This window comes from Lampris incognitus, chromosome 3, assembly GCF_029633865.1.
Source record: "Lampris incognitus isolate fLamInc1 chromosome 3, fLamInc1.hap2, whole genome shotgun sequence".
Lineage (NCBI taxonomy): Eukaryota > Metazoa > Chordata > Actinopteri > Lampriformes > Lampridae > Lampris > Lampris incognitus.
The window spans coordinates 75,338,888-75,366,835 of NC_079213.1; the positions used below are offsets into that span (position 1 = coordinate 75,338,888).

Genomic DNA, 27,948 nt, shown 5'->3' on the forward strand with positions numbered 1-27,948 from the left:
GATCCAAATGACCTCGAAGCATTGACCCCAAACCATGTGCTTCTAATGAAACCAGTTTTACCACCAGGACTTTTTTGAAAAAGATCTATATACAAAGAGAAGATGGAAACAACACCAAAATATAATAAATCTCCTCTGGAAAAAATGGGTTAATGAGTATCTACCATTACTGTAAGAACAACAAAGACAGAAAAAAGCCTCATGCCTGGAGATGTTGTGGATTCTAAAGCACATGGATCACGGATACTTGGAAGAATACTGAAGTTCTGTCCTGATAGGAAAGGTCCTGCATGTTTTGTTCGTCTTCAAACAAAGACAAATAATTTAAACACCTGTGACTAAAATCTCATATGTGATGCTACAGATATCTATTGGAAGTGATGGACACTGGTGAGAAAATAAACACTATGACAAAGTCTTAGTAAAGACTGAATATCGTTTTTCTGAGTACACATCTAAACAATTCAATCCAATTACAAGTCAATAGTGGCTAAAGTATAGGACTTAGTTACTACATTACTTATTTAGCATGTTAAATCAAATAATAAGACTAGCAACTTCCAAAGGAGTGGCAATCAGCTACTGTCCCCATCTTCCTCTCACAGTGATCCAATGTCAGTCTGTTCCACCTCCAACCCACTGAACTTGCACTCATCATTTTGATGGCTTGTACATTCAAAATAAATATGTGTTCTCAAAGATTATGGACTTGGATCTCTTCATCTTGATCAAGTCGCCTTTGTCCTTGGCACCATTTATCAAGAGTTGCTTTCCAAGAATCATTCGCATACACAGCCTAACCGGTACAACCACTCTCCTCCCACACCAGGGGGCCACATCTTTCCAGTGGCAGACATGCTAGATGATTTGATATTTCACAAAAAGTCTTGAATAATAAAATCCACACTACCATAAACATACCTTATTTAAAAAAAAAAATACATATATACTTAAAAATTATTTCTATTGAAAACTAGACATGAGATCCAAAGAAAGCTAGTTCAGCATTTCAGACAACATAAAGTTACCTAAAACAAAGTGAAACCAGATCATGTCAGTAAAATATTCTCTGGGACTACATTTTACAGATGATTAAGCATATTTGTATGCTCCATACGTATATTACTTGGTTTGTACAAGTAAAATTTTGTCCAGTTTTTACTTCATGTTTTTTAAAATGTCAGTCTAGGGGAAAAACAATACACGAATTGTTTTCAATTTTTATTGACTTTTTGGACAATTTCTTTTCCAGTGTCATCCATAATCGTTCTCTATGGTATTTGCATAATCTTTCATACAAGGCTAGAATGATCAAAACCATGGTAAGCTGACGCTAGATCTTGAAATAGCAGCTAGCATGCTAAATCTGCACTCAAGCAAAAGTGAGACATTCGGAGAACGAAACAAACTGCAACTGGGGCAAAAGTTCCAAAAGCTTTTAAGGAAACGATATTAATGCCTTCCAGTTTTCTCCAAAGGGGGGAAAAATGCACTGTGACATCACCTTACCTGGTTTGTATCATTCTAGCAATAAGGCTGATAAAAAGGGCCATTGCTATGTTGAAACAGAACAATCTGCATAGCAACTGGAAGACAAAAGGGACTGGACACTGACCCAATACCAAGGATGAGTAACACAGGACATCACTAGACAGATAACTGGCACAGGGTGGTCTGCTCTTTTGCTCAAACATGATCAGATGGCTAGGTAACGTGTCAAAAAGCGTGGAAAAGGCTCAACAGTTAGTGTGAGGTTGGATACATTGGAGCTCTGAGTCTAGTGTTATAAGAAACTGTACAGGTCCGGCATGATCTCCAAAGCATCTGGCAGTTTGAGCATTTGCCATTCTGCAGTGGCTGAGGCCTTTTCAATTTAATTTTACCAATTCATAAGGCTGCAAGGTACATGCCACTACTTGACCATATTCACAGAAGCACAGTTGCAAGCAAATGGAAAATGAATGTGGCAGGAGATGATCAATAAGATGTGCTTCAAGGCTAACAACTGGCAAATTTTACTCAGCTACATGAGAGAAGCAGGAGGGGAGAGGGTTACTGAAACAGCTGGCTACCACACAGGTCATCATGTTTGAACATGTCATCAGCAATAGTTTCACCCCTTTGCCCCACCCTGCAAAGGCAACTAAGGAGGGCAGCTCAGTAAATTTAAGAAACTGTGCGAAGTTCTCTGGCCACCTTTTGAATTTGGTATAACAATTCAAACCACAATGAAATGTTAGGTCTAGCAACATTTAAACTTGGGTCTCTGACTGTATAGACTAAACCGCAACATCTCACAATACCTTGTTTTTTGCAGAAGACAGTATTGATGAATAAAGATACAAAGCTCACAGGTCAAATACAGTTTCCAAAAGCACTTCATACTTTGATGAATCTGCAAAGGCAGACCAGGATAAGTAGAGAGAGAGGCAAGACATTCTCAGAACTGAGTACTTGGGGTCAGCGGTCAGTCCAGGTCAACGGGGTAACAATGATGGGGAAGATTGTGTCAGGTTGAGTTGAGGCCCGTTTGTAGCAGCACAGCTTAGAAGCGCTTGGGTCCCCAAGGGGATGCCTTTGTTGCTACTGGAGCACCAAAGCTGGGGAAGTCTTCAGAACTGCTCATATCTGGGGCCTAAAAAGGGGGACAAGTGAACAATGATATAGGCTACACAAATACATATAAAGGAGGAAAAAAAAAACGCTGCAACGCTGATAAAAAAAAACTTGCCATTATGTAAAAAAAGAAAAAAAATCTGTGACTGACAATACCTTCTCACTGCCAGTGGTCCAGGGAGCCTCCCTCACCACAAACCCTTTTGATGGGCCACGTGGCTCATCCAAGGCAGAAGCACTACTTCCAGAAGGCCTCATGAAAGCCATCTTTGCCTCGCTCTCAACAACATCTGCCATCTGAGGGAGCAGCACCAATAGAAAGCATCCATGTTATTGAGAAAACACACAAACAGTTACAGCACTTACTGGAAAGTAACTAGTGCTGATAGAGGGAAACAGGCTTTCAAAAAAAAAAAAAAAAAACACAGTTGCATACATATTCCTCTTCCAGGTTAAGGAGATGGTCAATGGCTTCATCCACAAGCTCGGGACGACCGGTGACAATCACAAGGTTTGGGTCTGCAGCGCCACTCTGGGGGAACCTGAGATCAACCTATGCAAAGACAATATCAAGTTAGATCAACTCTTCCAATGCATTAAGCAAACCCCATAGGGAAACCTAAGGTGCAAAATAAAGCATTGAGGCCGCTATATTCTTAAAGAAATAGTAAACTTCTACATTGTCTGAGATGAAAACATCTAATTATATACGGTAGTAAAACCCATTTCCCGGCTGACAAATTCAACATAAAAAATAAAACTGTCACAGCTGCTTTGAGGGAGGAAGCATGGCTTGCCCTTTGGTGCCCAACACACACCATGTATTCATATCCATACAAAATAGCTTTCGTGATACCATTTTTTCCCCTTTTCTTTAGGTGGTGGGTCGTCTGAACTGGTGGTTGGTCGTTTGCTCCGCACAAGAGAGTGATCAATTTTCCTCCCTCATGGATTTCTCTTTTTCAATATTATCCCCTTCACACTGGATGTCAATCAGTCATTATTTCCCCCCTAACACTCCGGGAAGACCTGCTCCTACGCTGCCTCTGATTGGCTAATGGAGGCATTGAGTACTAGGCAATCGGAGGCAGCATTCCCAGAGTGAGGGTGGGGGGGAATTAGGTGTCAATCAGGGCCTTCAATATGTCACACTAATAATTCCCATCGTCCACCAACTGCTTTAACAGTGAAAACTGGGGTTCGCTTTGGCGGAAAGTTTTTAAAAGAATTCTTTATAGGGTAGAATTTGCCTCTGTATTGGGAAATGAGTGCATACGAAGTACTGATATAGTAATTTAAGAACTCAGTCACAACTTCTTGTATACTGCAATAATGTATGGTTTTCACAAAATCCCACGGCACACCATAATGGAACCACTGGTGTAGAGAGGCGACATGCCAGCATTAGCCAAACAAACTGAATAGGCCTCTGAGAAGCTGGGGCATGGTGTTCTACTACAGCACTGCCACCTTCAGTCTCCCACACCTCCATCACTTTCCTTTTACTTTACATCCCCCCTCCTTTCAAAATGAATGGGTGGGGACAAGCTAAAAATGAATACCAACTTATGCTTTACGCTGACACTGTTCAGCAAAGTTTTTCTAACTCACAATTGTGACCATTACAAATACTGTATTGTACAAATACTCATCTCAGCAGCCTCACCTTGAATTCATCCATGATCTTACGAATGCCCTTGCCACGGGCTCCAATAATGCGAGCATGGACCCTGCTGTCCAGGGTGATTTCCTCAGAGATCATCTCCTCCAGCTCATCCACAAGAGCCTGGATTGCACCCCGTGCAGCTAGGGCTTTGTGCTCATACCCAGTAATGGTGATCTGATCCTGTGGGTATACAGCAGGCAACATGTCACCAAACAAGTGGCAAAGTTAAATAATGAAGTAACAGCATCACAAACTCTGTGATCACTGGTGCCACCCTGTTTTCCTCCAAAAAAAAAAAACAACAAAAAAAAAAACACAAAAGGCAAATATGGTGTTCAGAAAAAAAAGAAGCTCAACAATATGCACTTCTAAGATAATACTCAGTAAGTAGAACACTACCTGGTTCTCATCATTCTTCTCAGGAAACTGGATGTTAACGTCATGTTCAGTGCGGATGTTGGTGATAATGGCACCTTTGCGGCCAATGATCTTAGGGTGATACTTGGGATCCACAGTGATGGTCAACTTGAAGCTCCTGAGTGCCTGTAGTGAGTTAGATAGAAATACTATCGTCACAGGTTTTGGGTCACACTGGAGTTAAAAATACCCACGGTCTTTCCCCATTTAGAATTTGATCCCTTTTGATCAGAACTGAATTTCCACAACACTCACCCGATCCTCTTGCTCAGCCTGCAGCTCTTTGACGCGCTCCAGGAGACCTTCTCTGGCGCGGTCAAGGTGATTGGCCAAGCCAGTGATGGAGATTATATCTGACTGCAGCTCAGGAGCAGGCACTTGAATATTAACCTGGTGGCAAAACCATGAAATCTTTATTAAAAAAAAACAAAAAAGCACAGTAAAGTTCTGTGTATAGTCTCCACATTAAAACACTTAAGACACACCTCAAATTCATCCATCATCTTACGAATTCCAGTTCCTTTCTGTCCAATGATGTAACGATGAAGCTCAAAAGGCACTTCTACGTCAATAGTGAGAGGAACCAAGGCCTGAAAAAGGTAAAATTGTCAAGCCGAGCAAACAAAGATTGAGGAATGAATGCAAGCGGATTTTAATACAGACCTTCAATGCCTCCACGGCAGCCTCACAGCGCTCCTTGCGACCAGACAGCACAATCACGTCACACTTCTTAGGTGCAGTCGCATCCACAGGTTCCTTCACTTCTCCATTGGGTTCTCCATTCTCCTGTACAGGAGGCTCTGCCGGGGGAGCAGCTGAGGAAATGAGAAAAAGATTGATTAGAAAATAAGTCAGCAGACAGCATCCATCGTTCTTTAGCATGGAAATGCATTTACCTTGAGTCACAAAGTTGAATCAGTTCATCTACACACGTTTATTGAGAAACTTTTCATCACTCATGTAAGTGACCTCTTCGGTCTCAACTGACTGCAGGCGTACCCACCCATGAACAATTAGGGCTGTCCCGAATGCCTTTTTTTGGGGGGGGGCTCCAGAGCTGCGGTCGTAATCAACAGCAAATATTCTGAGCTTCGGCAGTGGCAGGGGACTCAGGAAGGACTCAGCCAAGACATTTCTCCATTCTTGGCTGAGATGGACAGCACAGTGGTGCAACACGTGTCTTTAGATTTAATTAAAGGCATTAATTGGTTAAGGATTCTGTTGTTCTACAGTATAGTTGTTTGTGTTATTTGTTAATAATAATAATTTTAAAAAAAACATTTCCCAAAAGGTTTGGTGTATTTGATGCATGTTTGTAATCCCGAGGGATTTTTGTTGAACAAGGTCCCATCTATGCACTTTGTGACATAAAAGCTTGTGACTTTTTTTTTCTTATCATGGATACATTATAGACCTACATGAATGCTCATAATAGGCTCCAAATCGAGACAACACCTGACAAAGTGCTGTGAAACAGAAGCGCAGAAACAGCATACAAACAGCATACTACCTCCAACAAATTTAAGATTTATATTTATTCATAATTTGTCATTTCTCAGTACTCGCGAATTCTGTACTCTGCATTTAACCCTTCCTATACACTAGGAACAGCGGGCAGCCGCAGTGCAGTGCAGAGACCAACTCCAGTTCCAAATAGTCAGCTATTAGCCTAAGTCTATAACGTCTTACAACCTGAACCTAACGAGAGTCAAACAGAGATACAAAACACCCATGTTTCTGTTATAACAATACTTTTAACGAGATAGTCGTAACAGTAGGCTTAACAGTGTAATATTCTGAATTTTTTCTGACAAAGAAATCACAAATCACTCAAATATACAATTATTTTACCAATTACCGACACAGTAAAGAACGGTCCGCATTTATTATAAAATGCAGCATACCCAAGCTCTTCCGGCATTCTGTCTTCCTTTTAACGGCTAACGTGAACATCACTGCTGTGAGTGAGAGGGATGTCACGTCTCCAAGCTGAGATGGCATACAGTTCCACATTTTAACAGGGCAATTAAAAATAAAAATATAGTACAAGAATATGCCAACAAAATGTTATTTTTGTAATTCACCTTTAATTGATAGCTACGTTTAACAAAAAAAAAAAAAAGACAAATATCCGAATCCCAAAAAGGAAAACTGAAATACCTACCCAATAAACAAAGATCCGGGTGGCTGAATATTTGGGTCCAGCCCTATAAATACAGTGGCATAAAGACAGAAAACAATGATAGGTTTCATACGCAAATTGCTGTGACCATTAACTAGAGTTAAAATGGAAATGTGTACTATTCACAGAGGACCTGGGAATGGTTGTAATCACAGCACTGTATGATGGCGACAGATGTACTCTTAGCCCCCCCCTCGGTTCAGGGATGGTCGTTCCCTCTTCACATAGACTGCCTCTTTGACTCCCCGTTCAAACCAGCATTCCTCCCTATCAAGGATGTGCATCTCCTCATCCCTGAAAGTGGCCACTGGCCTGTAGATGGATGTAGACTGTGGAGTCCTAGCCTGACGTGTTAGCTTTTCTGTGTTGTGCCACCCTCTTAGCCAGCATTCGTTTGGTTTCTCTGATGTACAAGTCACGGCAATCCTTCCGGCACTTAACAGCATACACTATATTGCCGTTTGTGCCGGGGAACCCAATCCTTGGGGTGGACCAACTTCTGAGGCAGTGTGTGTTTTTGAGTTTGAAATCAACTGAGATGCGATGTTTGGAAAATATGCATCTCAACAGTTCTGACACTTCCACCAGATACAGAATCACCAGTGGTTTATGCTTAGGCAGCCATTGTCTCTTTGATCAGCTGGTGCACTGTTTGGACATCTTCCTGGCTTTGAAAAATGCCCATTCAGGATTAATTCATTCATTCATCATCAGCCGCTTCTCCGGGGTCGGGTCACGGCAGCAGCAAACTAAGTAAGGCACTCCAGATGTCCCTCTCCCGAGCAACGCCCTCCAGCTCCTCCTGGGGGATCCCAAGGCGTTCCCAGGCCAGACTGGACGTGTAGTCATTCCAGCGAGTTCTGGGTCTACCTAGTTAAGATAACCACACTTAACCAGGGCCTGTTTAATGTGGGAGTTTGTGCTCTAGTGGATGATGAGTCAAATCTTTAATACTGATCAGGTAAACAACAATTAAAATGTTCCCCGTCACCAATTGCAATTTCACAGTCTAAGAAAACTAACCTGTCATTTTTCACATCCTCCTGGTGAACTCGATGATGTTGTGCAGAGTTAATGTGGTAGGTCCTGAGATTTAATTTTAACCCAGGTGTCGTCCACAAATCTGAACCAATGGGTAGGTGGTGTTGCTGGATAGGATGCATGATTATGAATCCCACGGCACTTCTAGGCAAGACACGCCCGTGTAGCATTCAAGTGCTAGGATTGGCCAGTACTCGTTGCCTCCATTGGATGGGTTGGTTAAGGTTAGGGCTAATCAGAGGCAGAGTAGCAGCAGGTCTTCTTAGAATCCTAGCGCCTGGATGCTACATGGGGCGTGTCTTCCCTAGAAGTGCCATGGAATTCATAATAACGTGGATAGGACATCAGAGTCCTCTTTTCTACTTCCTCCATTTACAAATTGGCCATGATAGGCGAGAACCCATAGCACACCCACGCTTCTGCCCTCAGTACTACCCCCTGTATGTGAAGTACATGGACTGAAGATGCAGCTTCAACAGCAGACACAACTGGTCAGTGTTAAGGGTGGTCCTATTGCTAAGCGTGGGTCGTTCTGTAATTTCATATGGACTACCGCCACTGCTTGATCCACAGGAACACACGTTTTACATAAGAGACCATTGTTTCATCCCCCTCCATAAGGATGTCCCTCACCTTATCCACAAAATCTATAGTGTTCTGAATGTGATGTTCATTACTGCCTACCAACGGGTTAAGAATAGATGCCAGAAACTTAGGGATGTTATAGGTCACTGAGTTAATCATACAAACAATAGGCTGTAATGGCACATCCTGTTTTATGTATCTTAGGTAAACCATACAGACTAGGTGTAGCCTCCCCTGGGTATAATCTATGGTACAAAATTCCATCAATAGCATTGTCCTGTTCTAACAGCTTCAGACAATCTATCAACTTTTTCTTGTAACCACTGCCTGGATGTTGTTTCAAGTATTCATGTCAAGTAACGTCATAACTTTGTCATGATAGTTGGTCTGGTTTAATACAACAGTGCATCACAGCAGTGGATCTGTCTTTTGTCTGCCAGAAGGATGATAATGTTATTGTCCTTACTGAGAGTTGTGAGAGCTTTCCTCTCATCTCAGCTGATGTTTGATGGTGGCTTCTTCGCATTGCTGAGGCAGGCTGAAACTTTCATCTGCAGTTGCTCCGCTTCGTTTTTACAGATCACTGATTCCATGGGCTGTGATCAGTTCCACTAGCAGAATTTGCCTCAGCATGACAGCAAAATTCAGCCCCTTAGCAAGTTGTCTTTCTCCGCCTGGGTGAGTTGTCTGTCGTACAGATTTTTCACCCACTTGTCCACATCACCGGCATGTGTCTGGCGTCAGTCTCTCTGTCTGCCATTGAGGGCGCCATCCGTTGTCTGCAGATGTCTCTGGCATGCAGCAAGTAGGTTGAACTTTTTTTCCTGCCTGGTTTTCGATTTTCTGTGTTGTGCTAGATGAGCCTTCTCCGTGAACTCAATCACACATTGGAAACTCTAGTTAACGGTCACAGCAATTTGCATATGAAACCAATCATTGTTTTCGGTCGTTATGTCACTGTATTGTTTATATGGGTGAGGATACCTGCAGTCAGCTGAGACTGAAGAGGTCACCTAGATGAGTGATGAAACGTTTCTCTCTCAAATGTGTCCAGATGAACCGATTCAACTTTCTGTGATTTTCTTACCTGGATTATTGAGCATGCATAAAGACATTTACCTTGGGTGTCCTCACGTTCAGGGAACTTGATTTGCACATTGTGATCTCTGGTGATCTGCTGAATGCGTGAGCCCTTCGGACCCATAATGGAACGGTGGAACTTCTGAGCAATGACACACTCAATGGTCACTTGAGCATCCTGGAGATCAAAAACAAAAAAAAAACCCAAAACAAAACAAAAGGCAGTCAGTTAAAGCAAAGATTACCAAATCACAACAGAAAAACAATGAACAATAAAGTAAAATCTCTCATCTCATTAGATAAAGGCCACTATGTAGCCACTCACCAAATCCTCAACAATCTCCTGCATACGTTTTTTGGCTGCCTCAACACACTCTTTGGCTCCCTTGAGTGTGACCTTGTCGCTCTGAGAACCAGTGCGGGGGAAGCTCACCATCACACCACCATACTCATCAGCAATGTCTCTGAGGACTTGGCCACGGCGAGCCACAAAGTAGCGATGGTGCTTGGGATCAACATTCATTAGATCCTCAACGACATTATCCTGACAAGAGAAATTGATATTATTTTTCAATATTCAAGCATTCTAAAGGGGGAAAAACAGCCCAATGGCTTACCACGTAGTGACCAGTAGATTCCAAAACTCATCTTACCAAACTCTTTATAAGTTCCTCCAGCTCCTTCTGGGCCTCACGCACTGCCTCTTCTGTGCCAACCACAGTGATCAACTCCTGGTCTTGGTCCTCAGCAGTGGGGAAGATGATCCTGGCACCAGTGCTATCACGCACTTTACGAATGTTTCCACCACCCTTCCCAATGAGGAACTTGTGGTACTCTGGCTTGGCACGCAGTTCAGCGGTATGACTCTTTATTTGCTGAATAAGATGTAATTAAAGTGATACAGGCTGAAAAACCAGTCACCAAAAAATGTTACACGTCATCAAAAACATTTGCCATAACCTTATATCTGATCAGTGTGAGGCAAACACTGGTTCATAAATATCATGACTCACTTCTAAAATACCCATGGTGAACACCAAAATTCTGTTTGCTTTTAAATGCAAAATGTGGTAAATGAGTGATTGGTTAAAAAAACTTTCTGAATTCCTTTCCAAGGTATCAAATAAGGACAGAAAACATGTCTAAAGAGACAGATAAGACAAAAGGACCACTCCCCAGTTCCGTACCGCAAGTCTTCTCTATGCCTAATATTACAAGGGGTCTGGTGATTTGTAATAGTCACTTAATATTCTATCCTGGTCCTCCCATGAATGGTTTTCTCTGGCCTGGCCCATTTCAACCAGTTGACATTGTCGTTTCAAAAAAACTGCTGGCTTTCAAGTGCCATACAATCAATGGGTGAGTAGAGCCACTCATAAGTGACTCCATGTTGAAATGTGTTTGAATAAATGCTTCAAGTTCTTGAAATACCTTTGTTTGCAAACTACCTGTGTATGAGATATGATTCTTAAGGTAGACAGTGACATTGTAGATACACATTGAATCACTGACCTACTCCAGTAGCATTAATGTTAAGTGGAGGCTTAAAAAAAAAATTGTAGAACTTGCTGACAATCACATATAAAGGGCTTGAGATTTCTATACAAACCTTCTCCTCGGCCAAGGCAAGCAGTTGCTGCTTAGCTTTTTCCACCTCCTCGGCAGGGCCTCGGATTGTAACCTTATCAATACCAGAGCCTTCAGTGGGGAAGTGGATGTGCACACCACCACACTCCTCCATGATGGAGCGCACAAGGCGACCCTTTGAACCAATTAAAGAGTTGTGGAGCTTAGAGGGAATGGACACCTCCATCTCTGTGATATTTGCCTGCAAAACAGAATCGAAAAAACATTGGACATGACCAGTAGTAGTAGTAGTAGTAGTAGTATCAGCAATGTATCTTTCAAAGCACTGCTGACACTAAATTATAGCCAAAAAAAAACTAACCAGCTCCTTCTGAATTGCCAAAATGCGGCTTCTCGCAGCCTCACAGTTTATCTTCTTGCCGGTGATGACAATCATCTCGGAATTACTATTCTCAGCAGGCAGATCAATTTTGGTGTTAGTTTCCTCCCTAATCTAGAAGGGAAAGAAGTGAAATTGTTACAACATAAACCTGGGAAGACATACAACTTTGTTACTTTGCATTTCCTCAAACCTACTTTCTTGATATTTGCGCCTCCTTTTCCAATTATGTTCTTGTGAAACTGCTTGAAGATTGGAACTGAGACTGAAAAGCTGTTCTCCACCTGTCAATGAGAATTAAAGTTGACCGTTTTTTGCTTAAAATTGTTCACTGGCATTCATTCAACTGTCTCAAAGTACAGGTAATGCAAGAATTTTCTTTGAGAGCTCTACCCTATTAGCATGTGTGTCATATAAAAAAAAATTTACACTATCAAAATAAATTATGCCAAACTGTAAAAACATCTACAAATATACCATTTCAGCCACTATCTTCTGCATAAACTTTGAGCATTTCTCCACTTCGGTGCGTGGTCCACGAAGCTGAACAATGTCACTTTTTTGTGCTGGGTCAGGGAAGTTGATGATGACCTTGAACAAGTAAATTTTTCAAGTTAGACCCTCAAAAATAGGTTCAGCGAAGAATTAAAATCCTTCAGCATTTTCACCAAAAATAGTAACAAAACACAAATACAGTCAAATGGCTATACGAAGCAATTCATTTTTTTGTAGAGAAACTCACCTCAGGAAATTTGTCACGCACTTCTTTTATCTTCTCTCCTTTTTGCCCGATGATGGCTCTGTGAAAACGCTGTTCAATGATCAGGTCCTTTGTACGCTCATTCTCCTGTGAGAGACAGGTTCAGTGACAGTCTAGAGAAAGGTCGCACTTGCAATGTTTGAACATTTAACTCCCGAGTTTGTACAAACCATGCGTGATGCAAGCTCGAGCAGCTCCTTCTTGGCTTCCTGCACACCCTGTGGATCCCCCTCAATGCGGATGAGGTTGCTTTTCTCATTGTCAGGGGGTATGCGGACAGTCACCTTGTGCAGCTCCTTGATGCGGTTGACTAAGGAGATGAAAGAAATTATTAATCCATTTTGTGGCACTGTGCACAACTCAAACAAACCTCTGGTAGTAGACCAAGCATGAACACAAGGAAAGTCACTTACTGTTAACACCACCTTTCCCAATAAGGTGTCTGTGGAATTTGGGATCCACACTAATTTCTGCATAATCCATACGATTTACCTGTTCATAAAAAGCAATCTCGTTTGATGTGGAACAAAGAATCTGAGTTAAAGACCGAAAATGGTCTACAGTTGCTTGGTGGATGAGCTGCTGAACTTTCCCTGACAAGCTAGGGACAATGGGCATCACACTCCATAAAATCATTTCTATCCAAAAACAAATCAGTGACTGAATTGAATTCCATTATTTGGAAATTCTGGTATTTCCATACAATTTCATTTCACTTGATATAACACCCAAATTTACTTGTAAAAACTCAAATCCTGACAAATAATGTTTTGACCTCATAGCTTACTACTGAACCAAAGGTGACTTGATGAAACCTTGAGATGTCTGTCATTCTTACCAGATCTGTAACAATGGCTTCAATCTGGCTCTGCACCATCTGCAAGTCTTTGGTAGGACCTTCCAAGGTGATCTTATCCTCTCCCTCAGTGAACTCGATGTGCACCTGAGGAAAAAAAAAAATTATAAACCACATCTCTAAAATTGCATCATTGTTAAATGAAACTTGTATTCTTCGACAAACCTTCGGCATTTGTTGGGTAATCTTGGCCAAGTTCTGCCCCTTCTTGCCAATAATGAACCGATGAAGCCAGGAAGGAGCTGAGACCGAGGACACAGTATAGCTGTTGGCCTGAAAATAGAAATTAGTTTTAACATCTTTATGCGTGCTCAATAATCCTAGCATGAAAATCAAACGAAGTGGAATCAGTTCATCTGGACACAACATTTATTGACAAACGTTTCATCACTCATCTAAGTGCTCTCTTCCGTCTAAACTGACTGCAGGTATCCCCACACTTATAAACACTACAGTTGCATAACGACCGAAACCAATGGTCAGTTTCATGTGCAAATAAGCGTGACCATTAACTAGAGTTTCAATGGCTATGTGTACTATTCACAGAGGATTTGGGAATGCTGGCAATCACAGCATTGTAAGATGGCAACAGATGTACTCTTAGCCCCCCCCCCCCAGTTCAGGGATGGTTGTTCCCGCTTCACATAGATGGCCTCTTTAGCTCCCCGATCCTCCCTACCAAGGACGTGCACATCCTCATCCTTGAAAGAGTGGCCACTGCTCTGTAAATGGGTGTAGACTGTGGAGTCCTGGGCTGACACGTTAACTCTTCTGTGTTGTGCCATCCTCTTGGCCAGCGTCTGTTTAGTTTCCCCAATGTACAAATCACAGCAATCCTCCCGACAATGAATAGTGTATACTATATTGTTCTGTTTGTTTGCTCCCTATCAAGGATGTGCGCCGCTGGTTTTAACGAAGAGTCAAAGAGGCCATCTATGTGAAGAGAGAACAACCATCCCTGAACCGGGGGTGGGGGGGGGGCGCTAAGAGTACATCTGTTGCCGTCTTACGAGGCTGTGATTGCAAACATTCCCAAATCCTCTAGGAATAGTACATATGGCCATTAAAAGTAGTTAATGGTCACACCTATTTGCATATGAAACTAAACGTTGGTTTCAGTTGTTATGCAACTGTATTTTTCTTTACGCATGCTCAATAATCCAGGTAAGAAAATCAATAGAAACTTGAATCAGTTCTGTCAAACACTGTGTCGAGGTGGAACTGATTCAACTTTCTTTGAATTAGTTTTAAATTACTTCCTGTCATATTCAATACATCAATAGTATATAACAAGATCCACTGATGGTCTATACCTTGGCGTAAACTTCAGTGAGGGCCTGACCCAGCCGGTCTGGCTCCCCACGGAGGATGACAGTTTCTGAGCTGCTATCAGAGGGTGGGATCTCGACCGAGACACCAGTTCTCTCCAGGATTTCTTGCAGGGTGTTTCCCTTTGGGCCAATCACATACTTGTGCTGAGACTTCTTAACCTCTACTGCAATGGTGGTGGCATTCTTTTTCTGAAAAGAGATTATTGAAACAAAACTAGCGCTTAAGAATTTTGGTATTTTTCTACAAGCAGCGAGCAAAGGAAAGTCAATGTACATGTCTAAGACTTCACAGATGAAAAACTCAAGATTCAGCACTTACAAGTGCAGTTTCTATCAAATTTTTCATGTAATCCAGCCCATCATACCTTTTCTTCATAAACTTTCTTGATCAAAGCCACAGCAAGGGCCACCTGCTCCTTTTCCCCTGTGATGACAATCTCAGTCTTGTTCACACTGGGAGGAGGGACGTTAATGCGGGCACCAGTCTCCTGCATCATCTCGCCAACCAGCTTGTTGTAGGCACCGGTGATGAATGGGTGGTACACTTTGTCAATGTTCACTCTCTCCACAGCACGTTTGTCCTGAATGCAACAATTAGGCAAAGAATCATCCACTGTTGAGAACCAACTTTTAATTCACTCTTTAGCCCTGCTTACGGCCAAGCAACTGCTCCCTTCCCAAGTGCAAATACCCACCTGATGAGGATGTCACAGACAGCCATGCTTCAAAATTATCAATTGTTCGCTGCTCATTATTACAAAAAACAGGTGTGCAGTCCAATCAAGTTTTCATCTTATCTGTCATAGTTAACACTCAGGTTGTTGTGCGCAGAGATGCATAAAACATTCTTTAAAGCCAAAGGAGCAATCTAATTTCTTTTGAGGAAGCAGCTTCAGAAAGTATCATAAGTATCATACCTCATCTAGTATTTTAACATTAACAATTCTCTCTCATAGCTGGTAACGTTAAATGCACTTATTGTAAGTTGCTTTGGATAAAAGTGTCAGCTAAATGACTGTAATGTAATGTAACATAACAAGGACTAAACTGAACCATCAAGTTGAAAAGCAAATATGATGGAACATGTTTTGCCTTAAATGTCATAACTTCTATTCCCATCACAGGGTCTGAGATGGCATGTTACCTGCTCAGCAGAGATCAACAGGATCTCATGCTTTGCCTTCTCCAGGCCCTCCTTGGTACCAGATATCTTAATCTGGTTGCTGGCATCATCAGGTCGTGGGATCTGGATTTTGGTGGCAGTCTTGAGCTCTAGCTCCTGAAGCTTCTCCCCATTTTTGCCAATGACAAAACGATGGTGCTCCTTGGGGATGGCGACAGTGGCTGAAGCCTATTATGAATAAAAAGGTGGCATCATGGTGTTCTACCATTCAAATTCATCTGATTGCATAATATTGCCATGAAAGACCACCAACCTGAGTCTGCAGTCGGGACACAATCTCCTTGCGGGCTTTCATCACAGCATCCAGCTTTCCAGACACCATGATTGAAAGGCCCTGATCTTTAGCCATGGAGAGTTCCAGGTGGGCTCCAGTCTTATGCATGATATCCACACAGACCTTTGCTTGGTCTCCTTCACCAAACTGGTTGATGTCCTTGTACTTGCGCTCTTCCAGTGGCACATGGAAAACCTAGTTCATAATTAGAGAAATGGTAAATACATGGAAGAGCCTTTTTCTTTACAAGGCAAAGTCATAAACGCGTCGACATGTTTTTTTCCACAAGACTAATTTGAATATCTGTGGGACCAGGTTGTCTTCTTACAGTGGCCACAAACAGTTCATCTCCCTTCGTACAATGCGACAGTCTCATTTCAACGTGTACAGTGTAATGAGGGGATTTATCAAGACTTTTTAGCTAAAAGCAAAAAAAGCAAGGTTCCATGATGATGCCATTTCCCATGTTTTGTTCAAACTTTATTGAAATAGTTATCATACCAGAGCTACCCCACCATGGTCTGAATAAAAGAGGACAGAGACTCAACGTTTTGCCAAAACCTTTTGAGCTATTTTGGTATGGACCAGAATCCACAAGGTGCTTTAAAAACTGTCAAGGTAGAGGGGCATCCAGGTAGTGTAGTGGTCTATTCCGTTGCCTACCAGCACTGGGATCGCTGGTTCAAATTCCAGTGTTACTTCTGGCTTGGTCAGGCGCACAGACACAATTGGTCGTGTTTGCGAGTGGGAAGCCTGGTCGCCGCACTAGCACCTCCTCTGGTCGGTTGGGGCACCTGTTCAGGGGGGAGGAGGGGGAACAGTGTGATCCTCCCACGCGCTCCGTCCCCTTGGCAAAACGCCTCACTGCCAGGTGAAAAGAAGCAGCTGGCAACTCCACATGTATCAGAGGAGGCATGTGGTAGTCTGCAGCCCTCCCCGGATCAGCAGAGGGTATGGAGCAGAGATCGGGACTGTTCGGAAGTGTGGGATAATTGGCCAGATACAACTGGGGAGAAAAGGGGGGGGGGGTCCAAAAAAAAAAACCCAAAAAAACCTCAACCAAGATAGAATACTTTGTCATTTTATACATGCATACAAATGAAATTTACTCGGCATTTAACCCATCCTAGCTATGTAGCTAGGAGCAGTGGGCAGCCGTTGTGCAGCACCCAGGAACCAACTTCTTGTTTCTTCCTATTGCCTTGGTCAGGGGCACAGACAGGAGTAATAACCCTAACTTGCATGTCTTTTTTGATGGTGGGAGGAAACCAGAGCACCTGGAGGTAACCCATGCAGACACGGGGAGAACATACAAACTCCACACAGAAAGGACCTGGGACGGCCTGGGGTTCGAACCCATGACCTTCTTACTGTGAGGCAACAGCGCTAACCACTGGGCTACCGTGCCACCAAACCAACCGTGTCAGAAGTGGGATGATACAGACCTGGCAAAAACTTCACAAGTATACACCAAATGCTGTGTGAAAAGGTCCTAAAACGTTACACATTTTAAAACTCAATACCATTTCACTTGTTTTTTTTCCCCCCAGTGTAATTGGAATTTCACTGAAGATTCAACAGGCAGCCTTAAAATTCAGGCTTGTTTTTAGGAATAACTGGTTCTTGGAATTTTAGAACCAGTTCCACATCAAAGCTGATTCTCAATACCAGACACTTTCAACTGGTGAGTGATCAAACATCTCTTGCTGACCTAAAAAAGGCAATTTCCTCAGGCTAAATATTCTACCCAGTTAGTATACTGATAGTACAATAAAAGCAGTTTACAATTTCTTACTAGATACCAAGAGAGCCAAGAGCTAGAGTGACCTTTTGCTATTTTTTTTATTTTTTTGGTTGTGGGACAAAATGAACAAACAAGTCAAGCACAGCCAAAAACAAGGACTTAATGAAATCATACAGTAAAGATTTTTTAAAGACTTTTTCCCAGTTAATCGCTGTACCAGATTCTCTGTGAGAGAGGGCTTAAAATACTAAGACAGGCTACCATTGGCACTATGCCTAATCAACCCAGGTCCTTGTGAGACCAGTTGGACAAGTCTGTCATGATGTGGTACACAAGAAAATGATAGATGCACCAAAATCCAAGAAAACGCAGTCACACTAAAGGTCAGTTTGGATGCAGGGCTGATCTGAAAACACAACGGCAGGTTACATATCTAACTTGGTAGCTTTACTTGGACCCATTATGTTCTTAGCCATGTCAATGTGAACACATTAAAACAGACAAAAACAGACAGCAGGCACAAATTTAGCTGCAGTGCATGCCAATTTTTGTATCCATTCAGTACCCAAGATGGCCCATGTGACTTCAGTCCCGTGAAGACAAATAAATGAGCTTGCAACAGAAAAAAAAGGACTTTTTGATATCAAAATGAAATTCCTAGTTAGTTAAAACAAAATGAGTGAAACAAAATTATACATCGATCGATGTTAAGGGTCCAGGGCAAAAAACTTGATGTAAATCTGAAGTGATGGGATCTTCTTTTCCCAACAAATGCGATTTGAATTGTTGAAAATCAAAAACATGAAACTTTACTGCGCTACAAATTGTGTAATTGCAGCAGTGTCCCTTTTATTTACACTGAGATACAACTCAACAATGCATTAATGTATATTTCATCAAATGTATGTATTCTTCAATACACTTAGAAAATTACCAGGTAAATAATGACTAAGTTTAACTGGGATGTGTGCTCATTCAAATGGGCACACTGAGCACAGCAGAGTATTTGAAAAGGAAAAACTCTCATCATTCAAGTTCTTTGATCAACACAATTTTATTAAGACATTTAATTAAATCAGTGTTCCAAAGCTGTGGTAGATTTTCCTATAAAAACATACCTGGGTAATAATAGAAGACTTGAGAGGACGGATCTTGGATGTCCAGGCATTGGACGAGTCCTGCGTTCCCTCGGGTGAAGCTGCCTTCTCGGGCAGAGGGGGGAAGGCATCTTTGTAGGTAGGGAGAGAATCTTCATCCCCTGCACCACTGGGTCCTGCCACCGCAGCTGAACAAAGACAAAAAGAGGGAGTCATATCAACTTAACATATTCATTTGGATTTCAAGGCCACAATTGGTTTAAAATGCACTTATCAACCCCAAAGTAAATACTCACCACCACTCTGCTCTGGCAAGAGCCCACTGCGGTGCTCATTAAACCTTTCCTGCGTAAGTACAGCGACTGAGCTCATGGTTGAAATCCCACGTTTAACACAGAGTCCGAGTGTGCCACTAGAAAAAGAGGTTTACATCATCTTAAAAAACGCTGATACCAAAGAAAGCAAGACAAATGAAATAAAAAAGGTGCTAATACGCCACATGTTTACCAACACCTGCCATTATCAAACTTCAGGATATCAAGCGCTGCATAGTTTGCGGAGGGCTGTTAGACAAGTATATAGGAGGGCAGGGCGCCAAACAACAATTCATCCAGTGCTACCTCTGTTTAATTGCAGAAATTTAGGTAGTGCTTCAGTGGGTAGTCTTGTTTACTATGTTTCAAATCCATAGCAAGCTCTGCTGTCATTTATTAGTTATTCTTCAGGAAAGCTGAAATATTACACATAACGCCTTGAGAGCGAATATAAGTGCCAGAGATCCCAGTTATGAGAAATTTTCGAGGGCTTATCAAAACAAGGTATATCATTACCATTTCAGCATATGTCCTCAGTCTACGGGAAGACTAGGAGGCGCGCACACACACACACACCACCCGGAAAGTATTCACACCCCTTCACTTTCCCCACATTTTGTTATGTTACAGCCTTATTCCAAAATGGATTAAAATCCTTTTTTTCTCATCAGTCTACACACAATACCCCATAATGACAAAGTGAAAAAGGTTTTGTAGAAATTTTTGCAAATTTATTAAAAATAAAAAACGGAAATATTTCATGTACATACACTCACCGGCCACTTTATTAGGCACACCTGTCCAACTGCTCATTAAAGCAAATTTCTAATCAGCCAATCACATGGCAGCAACTCAATGCATTTAGGCGTGTAGACATGGTCAAGACGATCTGCTGCAGTTCAAACCAAGCATCAGAATGGGGAAGAAAGGTGATTTAAGTGACTTTGAACGTGGCCTGGGTTGTTGGTGCCAGACGGGCTGGTCTGAGTATTTCAGAAACTGCTGATCTACTGGGATTTTCACACACAACTATCTCTAGGGTTTACAGAGAATGGTCCGAAAAAGAGAAAATATCCAGTGAGCGGCAGTTCTGTGGGCGAAAATGCCTTGTTGATGCCAGAGTCAGAAGAGAATGGCCAGACTGGTTCGAGCTGATAGAAAGGCAACAGTAACTCAAATAACCACTCATTACAACTGAGGTATGCAGAAGAGCATCTCTGAACGCACAACACGTCGAACCTTGAAGCAGATGGGCTACAGCAGCAGAAGACCACACCGGGTGCCACTCCTGTCAGCTAAGAACAAGAAACTGAGGCTACAATCTGCACAGGCTCACCAAAATTGGACAATAGAAGATTGGAAAAACGTTGCCTGGTCTGATGAGTCTCGATTTCTGCTGCGACATTCGGATGGTAGGGTCAGAATTTGGCGTCAACAACATGAAAGCATGGATCCATCCTGCCTTGTATCAACGATCAACGGTTCAGGCTGGTGGTGGAGGTGTAATGGTGTGGGGGATATTTTCTTGGCACACTTTGGGCCCCTTAGTACCAATTGAGCATCGTGTCAACGCCACAGCCTACCTGAGTATTGTTGCTGACCATGTCCATCCCTTTATGACCACAGTGTTCCCATCTTCTGATGGCTACTTCCAGCAGGATAACGCGCCATGTCATAAAGCTCGAATCATCTCAGACTGGTTTCTTGAACATGACAATGAGTTCACTGTACTCAAATGGCCTCCACAGTCACCAGATCTCAATCCAATAGAGCACCTTTGGGATGTGGTGGACCGGGAGATTCGCATCATGGATGTGCAGCCGACAAATCTGCAGCAACTGCGTGATGCTATCATGTCAATATGGACCAAACTCTCTGAGGAATGTTTCCAGTAACTTGTTGAATCTATGCCACGAAGGATTAAGGCAGTTCTGAAGGCAAAAGGGGGTCCAACCCGGTACTAGCAAGGTGTACCTAATAAAGTGGCCAGTGAGTGTAGATATTCACACCCTTTGCTATGACAAAATTGAGCTCAGGTTCATCCTGTTTCCACGGATCATCCTTGAGATGTTTCTATATCTTGATTGGAGTCCCCCCGTAGTAAATTCAATTGATTGGACATGATTTGGAAAGGCACACACCTGTCTATATAAGGTCCCACTGTTGATAGTGCATGTCAGAGCAGAAACCAAGCCATGAAGTCAAAGGAATTGTCTGTGGACCTCCGAGACAGGATTGTATCGAGGCACAGATCTGGGGAAGGGTACAAAAAAATTTCTACAGCTTTGAAGGTCCCGAAGAGCACAGTGGTCTCCATCATTCTTAAATGGAAGAAGTTTGGATCCACCAGGACTCTTCCTAGAGCTGGCCGCCCAGCCAAACTGAGCAATCGGGGGAGAAGAGCCTTGGTCAGGGAGGTGACCAAGAACCCGATGGTCACTCTGACAGAGCTCCAGCGTTCCTCTGTGGAGATGGGAGAACCTTCCACAAGGACAACTATCTCTGCAGCATTCCACCAGTCAGGCCTTTATGGTAGAGTGGCCAGACGGAAGCCTCTGCTCAGTAAAAGGCACATGACAGCCCACTTGGAGTTTGCCAGAAAACACCTAAAGGACTCTATAACCATGAGAAACAAGATTCTCTGGTCAGATGAAACCAAGATTGAACTCTTTGGCCTGAATGCCAAACGTCATGTCTGGAGGAAACCAGGCACCTCTCATCACCTTTCTAATACCATCCCTACAGTGAAGCATGGTGGTGGCAGCATCATGCTGTGGGGATGTTTTTCAGCGGCAGGAACTGGGAGACTAGTCAGGATCGAGGGAACGATGAATGGAGCAAAGTACAGAGAGATCCTTGATGAAAACCTGCTCCAGAGCGCTCAGGACCTCAGACTGGGGCGAAGGTTTACCTTTCAACACGACAACAACCCTAAGCACACAGGCAAGACAATGAAGGAGTGGCTTTGGGACAAGTCTGTGAATGTCCTTGCATGGCCCAGCCAGAGCCCAGACTTGATCCCCATTGAACACCTCTGGAAAGACCTGAAAATAGCTGTGCAGCAACACTCCCCATCTAACCTTACAGAGCTCCAGGGGATCTGCAGAGAAGAATGGGAGAAATACCCCAAATATAGGTGTGCCAAGCTTGTAGCTTCATACACAAGAAGACTTGAGGCTGTAATTGCTGCCAAGGGTGCCTCAACCAAGTACTGAGTAAAGGGTGTGAATACTTATGTACATGCAATATTTCCGTTTTTTATTTTCATTAAATTTGCAAAAATTTCTACAAAACCTTTTTTCGCTTTGTCATTATGGGGTATTGTATGTAGATTGATGAGGAAAAAAAAGGAATTTAATCAATTTTGGAATAAGGCTGTAACATAACAAAATGTGGGGAAAGTGAAGGGGTGTGAATACTTCCCAGATGCACTGTGTATGTATATATATATATATATATATATATATATATATATATATATATATATATATAGAGCCTAAACTTTGGACAACTCACTCAACTGAAAATTTTCAGCATCAAATAATTCTAGTTGTACCATTTCAGCATCGGTTCGTCCAGATGAACCGATTCAACTTTTTGATTTTCTTACCTTGATTATCGAGCATGCACAAAGAGATACCATTTCAGCATTTCTATCCCTCATCAAGCATAAACACTCAAGTCTAATTCATAATAGCATCTACACTGCCCTAATTATATTGCTCCATTGGCACAGGACATCGTAACAAATCTTAAATACATGAAAAAAACTTTGGGCCATCTGTGATGTGTCACAAGCCATTCAGCGGCTGATTTTAACAAACAAGCCTGACCTAAAACTACACTCGTGAAAATTGTCTTTTGTTTACCTTGCCAACACCCAAGGTGATAATCATAACTGTATTGTTTTTTGACTAAATCCCAGAGATCAAAGAAAGTTTAATCAGTTCGTCTGGACACAACGTTTATTGACAGAAACATTTCATCACTCATCCAAGTGACCTCTTCGGTCTAAACTGACTGCAGTTATCCCCACCCTTATCCCTCGGTTCAGGGATGGTCCGAGGGGGGTGTTTAAGAGTACACCTGTCACCATGCTGCGACTGCAAACATTCTCAAATCCTCTGAATAGTACACATGGCTACTGAAACTCTAGTTAATGGCGGTGCCTATTTTCACATGAAACTGATCGTTGGTTTCAGTTGTTTTGTTTATCAGGGTGTTTTGTTTAAAAGTCAGTTTAGACTGAAGAGGTCACGTAGATCAGTGATTTCCATCAATAAACGTTGTGTCCAGATGAACCGATTCAACTGTGATTTTCTCACCTGATTATTGCACATGCATAAAGACAAATCCCAGAGATCGATCAAAAATAGTCACCAATGCTGTTGCATCAGCACCTTCCCCACCACCAAACAAAGAAACATCACTGAACTGGGGTTTTAGCCATTGATGTTGTAGTATCCATTGGTAAAGTTCTTGAACCAGACTGGCCTGCCATATCTGCTTGTTAGTCACAACAACTTCACATCACATATCCTTCAAACTCATAAGCTACTCTGCTCGTTTTTCTGCATTTGAGAGCCATGGTGAAGACTTAAAAATGTTAAGCACTGATTAGTTTCCCTGGGAAAAGTCCTACCAGACAGCAAACACTAAAATTAACTACATAAGCATTAGCTTTGACATTTGTGGATTAGCCCTTTGTCTTAATACATCAGTGATAGTTTCAAAGATTTGTATGCATGGAAATCTTAACTGTATCCTTAAAAAAAAAATCTATTTTTTTGTGTTATGATACATTATTAATATATACACCAATACCATTTCTAAATCATTATAAGAAAGCCCATTGGCACATTGGACTTCCAACCATCACAGAAAAGGGCAAGCCGAACACATTTGATTACAAAACTACTGAATGTTGTATCCAATATAGATCAATTTATTTTAGGGCACCAGAAAAATGATCACGTTGACTAGACATGGGTTTAACATGCTTATCAATAGGTGGACTTTGACATTGTGGTCTTTATCTAATCTACCTTTACCAAAACAAGTCATGCCTTTGAAAAGGATAATTTCACTTTGAGTCAACCACCACATCAGGATTGTGTGAATGTGTGTTCATCTCAACAGTCAACAGATGTTGGTTGTCAAACAAACAAACAGTACTTGTGTGGGGAGTGTTGAGAATGCATTTACACTTTCAAGAAGGAAGCAACAGGCAGTGTGCCATTCATGTTGTCTGTTCACGTCAAATGCTATTGTAAGAACTGTAGCCAAGCAAAAAGGCTCCAAGGTTAAGAGGATTTTCTCACTGACCCTTAGTTTATCCCTACAGGATAAAAGCAAAAATCCACATTAACAGAACTTATGATGCTATTATCATCTATATGTAATAAATAAATCTCTTCTAAAAACTCGAGAGCCAAGGTTCTGACCTGTGGAGTCAGGTAAACCCCAAGGCTGCAGCACATAAATTAGTAAAATGGTGCTGCATCTTCATTTTATTTTTTCCCCTGGAGGTAGCCCAAAGATTTATGAAAGAAAAAAAAAACTACCAACTTATACACGAGGATAAAACCTACACTTGTCAAAGCATCTTTGGCACACCATCAATGGAGCAGCTACAGACTTCGTCTCTAGATTTTAACGTTAAGGGTCATGATTTGCTTGTTTCTAGCTTTAGAGAGATTTGAATGCAAACTATCAAGGGAGCACAAGAATGTAAATTGTTTTAGGGTGGATTTTGCCCCAAGGCATGCCTGCAATTTATTTGCAACACATGTAAAACAGAACTCCCAAATGTTGAGAACTGGCCAACATTTAGTTTTTGTTTTTCCAGAAAGCGTTATTGGAAAAAAAATGCACGAAATGTCCCATGTAGTGCAAAGATAAGAACGGGCTTCACTCACCAATCTTTTTTTCAAACTCTTGAGTACTGGACCAAAATTTTAACTCGGTAAAGCAGAAAAAGGCCGCACTTTGCTTAATCTGATCTTTTTTTTTTTAATTTGTCAGAATGGCTCAGCACAGACACGTTTCAACATAGTATTAAATGTTCCATCACAGGAGAAGCCAGACGAGAATTTGTGGGGAGGGTCGATTCCCCACATTTTAAAACACACCCTTGTAGTGGCCTCTTCCTTGTCAGGCCTCCTAGAGTTAATGCTACTCTGTCGAGTTCTGCATAGCACAGGGAGATCCTGTTGCGCATTTGTGTCTACAGGAATCTTCAGTTTAGCATGGCCTTAACAAGTAGAGCAACATTTAAACTCAGGGTACCAGACCCATGTATAACCACCACATGCTCCACATATCATCCCAGTACTGCACCATTTCTTGTAGGTATTTTCTAAATGTGTGTGTGGGGTGGGGTGGGATGGAGGGGAATTGTGGTTCTGAAAAACCAGATATATTCCGGATATTCAATATCAATGTTGCAGCTTTAAAAATTCTTATTTAAATAACATTATGTCATGATATATGAACAGTTATAAGTAATAGCAATATTTTAAGGGAGGCAGGCTAAGCAATAACGCCAGATGATTAATTTTTACAGGTACTCATGATCTTGTAGTAGGATCAACTTTCAATCTGTCGAGGGTGAAGGGCATTGCATCTTAATCGATTATTAATAATATAATGTAAAAATAATATGGTTTAATTTAAGAATCTTTAGTGCAAGAGCTCGTAGTAATTATGATCTTACCAGCTAAATGGTCAGTTACCAGATAATCCGTCCTGTAAAGCTGCCCGTTCGCGTCAGCCTGCCAGCTTTTGCCTGTAGACCAAAGGGGGAAAAATCTGATTATATGCAGTGCAACTTGAATATGGGCTTTTCTTTTTAAATAGACAGAACCACCTAACCAGTAGTGTAGCTCTGAATCATGGGAAACCAAGGGAATGGATATAAACATCAGTCCAGATCAGATTTAAACAGCTATCCCTTTGCCATTTGAAATGCGCGATTTGGTAATGAAAAACAGATAGCTGCCCCTGATGACATAGATTCCTTTGCATTAAGTCAAAGTGAGATTACCTCCCCTTTAATCACCAGCCAATTGTGTCGAGTCATCTTATACAAATGCAAAACCAACAATTTGAGCCTCAACGTTAACAAAATACAACTACCATCTTCGATATATCTAATGAAATATTATTTAAAAGCAACATAACTGAAATCACTTTTGTCATTGTAATTTGCAATCGAAAGTGGCAGGTCACGACAAAGCTTTAGCAAATTACCTTACAGTAGAACCACCGACGTCAATAACAGTAACACACAAAGCCATCCAACATTCTATGGTACAATGACCATTACAGATTTACATGAATTTGCCACTTTAAATACCAATTTATACTGAATAAAACTCAACTACTTCTTCAGAGACAAGAGTTCCGATCATGGATGACTGACCAACTAAGTCTTCACTCAGTTTAACAACAGCAGGATGGGGAAAAAAAGAATTTCCAAATCCCAGATTCCTATTACCTTTTACTACCGACTCGCTGTAAATCCTGGATTAGGGATTTAAACTCTGTAGCTAGATAGCTAACCTGGAGGTAGCAAATTAGCTACTGTTAGAACGAGCAGCCATCGTTTTAGCTAGCGTTGTACTACCTTCATAATTTCACCTAAAGCAGGAAAACTGGTGTTATATTCTAACTATGACAGGCAGCAAGATGATGATGATAAATGGCAGACTATTTGGGTGCCTTCTGACATTAGCAGAATGGTCCGCTGTGAACCATTTGTACCACGGGGTTATTATCCCGTAGCCCCGGCTAGTTAGCCGATTTGCTAAAAACTTTGACCGTGGCGTGAGTGTGACACGTCGCTTGGTAAAATGCCTACACGTTAACGCCTGATAGTTTGGTTTACTCCAGCTGACCAACACAGAAACTTGGAAGCAGTGCGTTACCTAACGTCAACCAAACAGTTTGATCGAGAATACTTTTAATAATCACATTTGCTGTATGCATATTCAAGGAATGTCAATGTTTTTCCCCCCCAAGTAAACAGCGAGCGATAACCGGCAGCCAGCTTGGTTAAACTAGCAGTTGAAAGTACCAGTCGAACTCTAGCGTTAGCAAACTACTGTTAGCAGACTACCGTTAGCTAACGTTACAGTTTGTACTAGCTGGCTAAGTCCACGTAGGCATAAGGAGTACAGCTGAGCAGGGAGAAATGACACGGAGTCAGGCCAGAGCACACTGTAGCTAGCTTACCCCAAATAAGCATTCCTTCGATTAACAAGTACCGCTCTGCTAAACAGACCGGCAACGGAAGTCGTGTGCAATGCGAATATTATAATGTTGAATGAGAGCCCGCATTTTAGATACTTACTTATTTTTGTTTTTCTCGTCTGCCCAAAAGGTGCAGAAGCTGTGATGAAATTTCACTGGCGGAGAAGGTGGGATTGGAGCCCGGGGAATATATAGCAGATCCGCCTACCGCTCACGTCCTCTGACGTCACGTTGGAGAGTCCGATTACCTATCGAGTGCAATAATTCTTCGTTTTAATTATGCACTATTAATCTTTAGAATTACGATATGCGTTTTGATTTCTTTTCTATGAATTTATTCTTGCTACCTTACCAAATGCATTTTGCAATCTGTCAGTTGTGGTAAAGCTCAATGGAAACTTCTTGATTTACGTTTGTGTGATCTTTTGGCGTAGTATGCCGCTATGCTGTGGTGAAGGCGAATGAATGAATGAATGAATGAATGAATGAATGAATGAACGTGAAACACGTCATGTCAGATGGGAGGGTAACCGCAACAAAGCATTGCTTTTTAACTTTTTAACTCGCTCATACGTCGTATAAT

The 27,948-nt window shown here is 41.9% G+C and overlaps 1 protein-coding gene across 1 annotated transcript; it reads right to left on the minus strand.

The window, feature by feature from the left end:
* Positions 1 to 1,208: 1,208 nt before the first annotated feature.
* On the minus strand, positions 1,209 to 27,537 carry hdlbpa (high density lipoprotein binding protein a). The gene is made up of 28 exons (XM_056278006.1): positions 27,466 to 27,537; positions 25,828 to 25,899; positions 19,095 to 19,210; positions 18,820 to 18,986; positions 15,937 to 16,152; positions 15,645 to 15,851; positions 14,866 to 15,081; positions 14,483 to 14,689; positions 13,335 to 13,442; positions 13,152 to 13,256; positions 12,727 to 12,805; positions 12,484 to 12,623; positions 12,296 to 12,400; positions 12,031 to 12,144; positions 11,751 to 11,837; positions 11,536 to 11,667; positions 11,197 to 11,415; positions 10,241 to 10,462; positions 9,913 to 10,131; positions 9,627 to 9,765; positions 5,363 to 5,514; positions 5,185 to 5,289; positions 4,955 to 5,089; positions 4,682 to 4,825; positions 4,283 to 4,462; positions 3,053 to 3,169; positions 2,773 to 2,913; positions 1,209 to 2,635 (listed from the first exon to the last, which is right to left on the minus strand). The coding sequence occupies exons 3-28, from the start codon at positions 19,168 to 19,170 to the stop codon at positions 2,546 to 2,548; spliced, it is 3,822 nt and encodes a 1,273-aa protein (XP_056133981.1). The 5' UTR covers positions 19,171 to 19,210; positions 25,828 to 25,899; positions 27,466 to 27,537; the 3' UTR covers positions 1,209 to 2,545.
* Between the last annotated feature and the right edge of the window lie 411 nt (positions 27,538 to 27,948).

Bases quoted from the DNA above. Each gene is read 5' to 3' on its own strand.
- hdlbpa (XM_056278006.1), bottom strand. From the start codon at position 19,170: ATGAGCTCAGTCGCTGTACTTACGCAGGAAAGGTTTAATGAGCACCGC. The intron at 16,153-18,819 runs GTATGTTTTTAT...ATTATGAACTAG, and splicing joins AGTCTTCTATTATTACCCAG to GTTTTCCATGTGCCACTGGA. The intron at 12,624-12,726 runs GTAAGTGACTTT...TCATCTCCTTAG, and splicing joins TGGGAAAGGTGGTGTTAACA to TCAACCGCATCAAGGAGCTG.